Source organism: Aplysia californica, unplaced genomic scaffold (genome assembly GCF_000002075.1).
Source record: "Aplysia californica isolate F4 #8 unplaced genomic scaffold, AplCal3.0 scaffold00093, whole genome shotgun sequence".
In the NCBI taxonomy this organism is placed as follows: Eukaryota; Metazoa; Mollusca; class Gastropoda; order Aplysiida; family Aplysiidae; genus Aplysia; species Aplysia californica.
Window position 1 is genome coordinate 365,392 of NW_004797363.1, and position 6,437 is coordinate 371,828.

At 38.4% G+C, this 6,437-nt stretch overlaps 1 protein-coding gene across 1 annotated transcript; it reads right to left on the reverse strand.

Moving 5' to 3' along the window:
• Positions 1-3,852: 3,852 nt before the first annotated feature.
• Positions 3,853-4,337, reverse strand: LOC106011346 (sodium-dependent neutral amino acid transporter B(0)AT2-like). Its single transcript, XM_035968872.1, has one exon. The coding sequence runs from the start codon at positions 4,233-4,235 to the stop codon at positions 3,906-3,908; it is 330 nt and encodes a 109-aa protein (XP_035824765.1). The 5' UTR covers positions 4,236-4,337; the 3' UTR covers positions 3,853-3,905.
• Positions 4,338-6,437: the final 2,100 nt, after the last annotated feature.

The following is a 6,437-nucleotide window of genomic DNA, read 5'->3' on the forward strand; positions in this document are numbered from 1 at the left end:
GGGGGGGGGAGGGTTCAAAAAGTCTTTGGTCTAAATATGAAGGAATAACGGTAGAGCTTTGTAACTTGGCACACATACTTTCATTTTTTATATATAGTCACCATACAGAGTAACATAGTTCTGCCACCTCTCTTTGACCTTCAAAGGTCCTTGAGAAAAAATGACCCAGAATGGGCCCCTAACCAGTCTTCCACAGCTTCAATGGCGTCCTCGTTGTCAAGGAAACGACGTCATTTCAGCGATTTGTTAAGATTAGGAAACAGAAAAATAGTCTGAGGGGGCTAGGTCCGGTGAATAAGCTGGGTGCGGCAGGATTTCCAAGCTGTACTGTTCTGCGGTCTGGACTGTTTGTTGTGCCCTGATGCAGTAGGCGAACCCCATTACGGAGGTTTAATAGCCTTTTTCTCATCAATTCGGACCGAAGTTTTATCAGCAAACCCAATTGTTGTAGTAGTCTCCTGAGACTGTATTTACTTTTTCCAGGTAGTCATTCATGATGATACCTTCACAATTCCAGAACCATAACAGCATGGCCTTTCCATTTGACGGAGTTACCTTTGCCTTCTTTTGCGAGGAAGAAGAAGGGGTTTTCCATGCCGTTGAGAACATTTTTTGTTCTGGATCAAAAAGATATCCATATTGCATCCATAGTCACCATGTTTTTAAAATAAATTGTGTCTTTGGACTCAATTTGAAGGAGAGTTTTGCAGGGCTCAATCCTCTGCTTCTTTTGCTCACTTGTCAAAAGGAGGGGTACCCACCACGCAGACACCTTATTCATGTTAAGATGGTCATGGAGAATCGTTTCAATTGACCCTACACTGATTCCCGTTTTATTTGAGAGCTGTTTAACAGTTATACGTCAGTCTTGTTAAAACAGTTTCTTCACTATGGATACATTCTCTTCAGTTACCACAAAGGATGGGTGCCCTTCACGATCTTCATTCATCACGAACATGAATTCCGATTTGGATTGTTATACCCAGTATATCACAGTATTATAACGAGGACATTTGCCACCATAAACTTGGACAATTTCCAGAAAACTGTCCGCAGGGGATTTTCCTTTCAAATGTGAAAACTTGATAAATGAGCGATATTCAGCAGGCTCCATGGCACAGCTTTAGCAAAGAAGAACCAATCGTTTTGTGCATGGTTTCATTGGACACGCTGACTTGAGTCTTATTATTATCCGATTTCCCCAAAAGTTTGCATCGTGTGTTCCAAAGAAATTGTCTAAAGGCTGGCGAAATTTCATTACTCTTCCATAATTCCTTCATACCTAGACCAAAGACACATTGAACCCCCTCCGTAGGTTGCTCTGGGCCAACCCCTGCCTCATTTGCCTTCAATTTTGCCAGTGAGAGCTAGATGTTCAAGACCCATATTATGTCTATTCAGGTGTCCCAGAAACTACATTTACATTTTCTGATGTTTTTAACACTGAGCGTCCCACGTGAGCATCATCAAGCACTGCCTCATTTGATTTCTTTTCCTTCCACGATATTCTTAGCAGTCTCCTAAGAAACCACATTTCTGTTGCTTCTATTTTATTTTGGCTGTCTTTAGTGATTGTCCTGCATTTACTGCAATATAGAAGAATCTAGAAGGGTTGGCCATACATAACATTTCTGAACTTTCACTTTGGTAGTCATTGAGATAAAAATAATAATAATATTAATAACAAGAAGAATATCAGTAACAATAACAATAATAATAATAATGATAACAATAATAAAAGTAATTATAAAAATATTAATAACAGACTGATAGATAGATAGATAGATAGATAGATAGATAGATAGATAGATAGATAGATAGATATCATTTGTGTGGCGCAAACGCCCGCCCAACAGCAAGCTCTTTGGGCTTTACACTTGCATTATCACTTTAGCCTTTTTAGCATTCAGAAAAAATTCACAACTTCCTGGAATCGGGGACATATTCAGTGCAAGGTGCAATTTAAAGGCATTAAAACACTAACATACTGACACTATATTTCCTTGCACATGGCCGGGTAACCATTTTCCCGAGGGTGAAATTAGGAAAATTCATGTAAAGTGCATCTCTCAAAAAGGACACAATGTCGCGCCCACAGCTTGAACTCTCGAAACCCGCAACCTTACAAATGCGAGTCCGGTAACCTAACCACTAAACCACCGACGATAAAGTCGATATTTCGTTAGCTTTAAATGCGGCGGTGGGTGGGGTGCATTCGTCTCCTAGTGTTAAGAGCAGGTTCAACAAAAACAAAAGATAATGCACGACGACCAGGAAGTCGTAAATGAGCAGTCTGTTGTTGTTGTTTTTTAAACAGTGTCTTACTATTTGATACTAGAGTTAGTTTTCAAAGTAAATTTTCATTTTCTTTTTGGTCAATTGTGGTATAATTTGGAATGGTGGCAGCCGTAACTAAAAAGTTTCGTTCGTTTCTTGATGCTCTGTTCTTCCACAAACTAGGATACCACATTTTCTAAAGGACGTAATAATATAAACAAAAATTGTACATTAAAGTCCCTTACTGCTTGCAACTGCGTCTTTGGCCCTCATCTGTCTGTCTGTCTGTCTGTGTGTTCGTCTGTCTGTTTGTCTGTTTCTCTCTCTCTCTCTCTCTCTCTCTCTCTCTCTCTCTCTCTCTCTCTCTCTCTCTCTCTCTCTCTCTCTCTCCCTCTGTATCTCTCTCTTTCTTTTCGCCCTTTCATTTTCTAACTTAATTGCTAAGTGAGTAACACATGAAATAGTAACTGTACACACAAACATGCTAAATAAAGTAACATGAAATCTGAACGTGAACACAACTTTTTAGAATGGTTCCCGATCGCTACAACATTTTTCTGTCATTCCCATTACCGTTAACATTTTTTAAACTAACGAATTCACCCGAATTCCTTTTACAATAATTTGATAAAACTTAGTCCTGTTTCAAACCCTTGTATGGGTTTCCCTTTTTGAAATGTGCTTTTTACAATTCCTTTTACAATTATTTGATAAAACTTAGTCCTGTTTCAAACCCTTGTATGGGTTTCCCTTTTTGAAACGTACATTTTACAATTCCTTTTACAATTATTTGATAAAACTTAGTCCTGTTTCAAACCCTTGTATGGGTTTCCCTTTTTGAAATGTGCATTTACACTTACATCAACTGAACAACACCTTGTCTATTCTTTTTTGCTGAAAACGTTTGTCTGTCTTCATACACTTTCATCAAACTTTTATCATTAATTGTCTGGTACCAGTTTGTCTGAAGTATAATTAAGTAGATAGTTTTAGTCCTATTTCTTATAAGCAATGTTCTCTTTTTGTCTTTCTTAAAAAAATAAGTTATTGATTCAAAAAGAGCGATGACTTACAGTGTGACTTGTATTATGTCGTCGTACTTTGTAGTTTAACAGTACAAGAAGAAAATGAGTCTTCTCTTTCCATAATATGGCTCCTAGCAAGCAGTCCCTTCCCAATCCCCCCCCCCTTTAAAAAAACCCTTTCAAATAAACAACAAAACAACATAGCATCTAAAAGTAAAAAAGCAATAAATAAAAAAGCAAAAGTACATACATAAATAAAAAATAGTACATACATAAATAAAAAAATAGATTTAAAAAAATAGATAAATATATAATACATAACTAACTAAATGATATAATACATAACTAACTAAATGACGAGCTAACGAACGAACGAGCTAACTTACGAACAAACTAAAATAAATAAATATATTTAAATGAACAGATAAATAATACATATGTAAATAAATAAATACATAAATAAATAAATAAATAAATAATTACAGCTTTAGACGTATTGTCGATACTCCTTCTCATCGTGTTTATACGGGCGTAATTAATCATTACTTTACACAAAGTTGTTTCGAACTGTGATGATAGTGCAACTATCACACACCTATGTTTTTAAAAAGTTTTTTTCTTACCTCCTCCATTTCTCATACAGACGTATGGAAACCTCCAGACATTCCCGAGGCCGACACAGAATCCAACCATAGAGAGCACATACTCGAGCTTTCTGCCCCAGGATTGTCGCACAAACTCGTCGTCATCCCCAGAAGCTCCTTTCTCGTCCTTGACCATGACCCCAGTGTAGTCTGCAACATCGTCTGCCATCTGGAACTTGCTATTGCCGTTCTCGACCCCGGATGAATGGTCGTGATTAGTGGTCAAAGGCACATTTTCTGGAGACTTCTCACCCATACGAGGGTCAAGGTTATGAGGGTCATCCTCCATAGTCACACACGTCCGTATGATAAATTCTCAAGTGTATCTTCTGGCCAAGATCTCAAAGTTTCTTTCAGAGATTTCGATAAACGCAACGCCCAGGAAGCCTTGAAATCTGAAAAATAGCACCGAAAAGGACAATGTTGAACATACAAATCACAACGATGGTTTGCTCACATAAGCATTTCTGTCCTCCAGTTTGTGAGGAACTGAGCTCACATTAGCAAGTGACATCACCTTGGACTTTTGTTTATTTTAGTACGAGTTTTACAACACTTGCAATACCATAAGTCATGTATGTGTCGAAGATTATAACTGTTACGAGAGAGTAACAAACAAAAAATGAAGAACGAGATATATGGATGATGGATGTTTAATGGGAAAGAAGTAATACACCACATCAGAGCACCCGCAAACCACATACTATCGGGCCTTTACAGTTCTCCTAGTGAACATCAAGTTGCACAAACTGCATATCAAGAGAGTAAATAAAAGGTATTCGCATGGAAACTGGCTATTACTCGGTTGCCAGCGCAAACTATTTCCAATTGACTTGCAAACACAAACTGGATAAATGGCGGCCATTACGGATTTATTGCTGTGAACAGAAAGAGCATTTCTTCAGCAGTTTATCTCTGCATTCTGTTTAACTTTTGTCTGCTAACACTTGATGCACGTAACACATACGCAGTCAACGCTTTTGTACCTTTTAAAGTATGTTTGCAATTACAAAGAACATTTTATGAAATAATGATATATTGGACATTGATAATGATATGTTTGGCTTTACCGGGAGTCTTTCGAAAGATAAAGCAAGATTTATATGAAGTAAGCATTACCGATCGTCCCAGAAATCCAAGTGCTTCATCAGGTGAAGAGCAGCGATTTAGAACTAATGCCACACCCTACAAACGCATAAATACAGTCGAGCAATTACACACCTAGAGCACACACACAAACATGCGCAAACTGACAGCTTTGCCCGAGTGCACATGTTCAAATCATTGATTGGTTTACCTCGATGGATGAGTGTGTGTGTGTGTGTGTGTGGTTCCGGGGGAGGGGGTTGGAGGAGTGGGGGAGGGGGTTGGAGGGGAGGCCTGGACGGGGTTGGAGGGGAGGCCTGGACGGGGTTGGAGAGGAGCTGGAAGAGGGGGATGAGGTTAACAGTCTTCTTTGTGCTCACACACACGCGCGCACACATACTCCCACATACACAAACAGAAACAAAAACAAACACACGAATGGACACAACATTTTAAAAATACACATATTATATACACATACACAAATACCCTACGGAAAACTTACATACACTGGCTGGCACACATACAGAATCTGATACACGAACTTCCTTTTTCATAGAGTCTGCATTAATAATAGACTGTCATACCTCAGTAGCTGTGGTATCTCTGGCTTTTCCATTTTTGTGATGACATACTGGGGTTTTTTAAGTTGTCTGGGCGATCGCGCAGCAAACATTCTGGAACTATTGCAACCTTTTGTAGTGGTACAAAAGCCACTCTGTAAAATGTGCTTTAGGCTTCAATCAACAAAATTTAGATCTTTTCAGATGCAGGTTTTTTCAATTCTATTTGCAGTTACCAAAATCCGGCATACAGAAACGTATAATAGAGTTTTTTAAAAACCCAGTTATTTAAAATCATGAGACAAAAAATTCTCCCAACATGGAATTACATTAAAGTCTTGTAGAAGGCAAAGTGAAGAGGCTAATCATTACACAATAGACCTCTATTGCATTTAGACGACAGTGACCATAACATCATGATAATGTGAGTAACAAACCTCAAGAAAAAAAGACATTCGAGATAAATCAGATAACTTTCCATTCTTTTCGAATTTGCCTGCACAACCGTTGTCTTTCCCAAATTAAATCATTTTCCCAAATTTCTTGTACCTTCCTAGTGAGTTTGTCAGATGGATGTCTAGTCTTTATTCTTGTTTGGTTTCAGTGACCCTTGATTTTTAAGCTTACCTTTCAAACAGCTCAGTGATTGGTGTAGCCAAATATGGCAGTGCGTGTTAGCTAATAGCAAAGATAGTACATAACAAGATGGGCCGCTCCTCTCTTTGAGCCAATCAAAAAAGTGTCCTCGAAATTCGGTGGCGCCCTCTTCGCAAATGCGCACCCTTTGCGAACAGAGTTACCCTACTTGAGTTTAAAAAATCAAAGTGAAACTAGCAAGTTTT

Bases quoted from the DNA above. Each gene is read 5' to 3' on its own strand.
- LOC106011346 (XM_035968872.1), bottom strand. From the start codon at position 4,235: ATGGAGGATGACCCTCATAACCTTGACCCTCGTATGGGTGAGAAGTCT.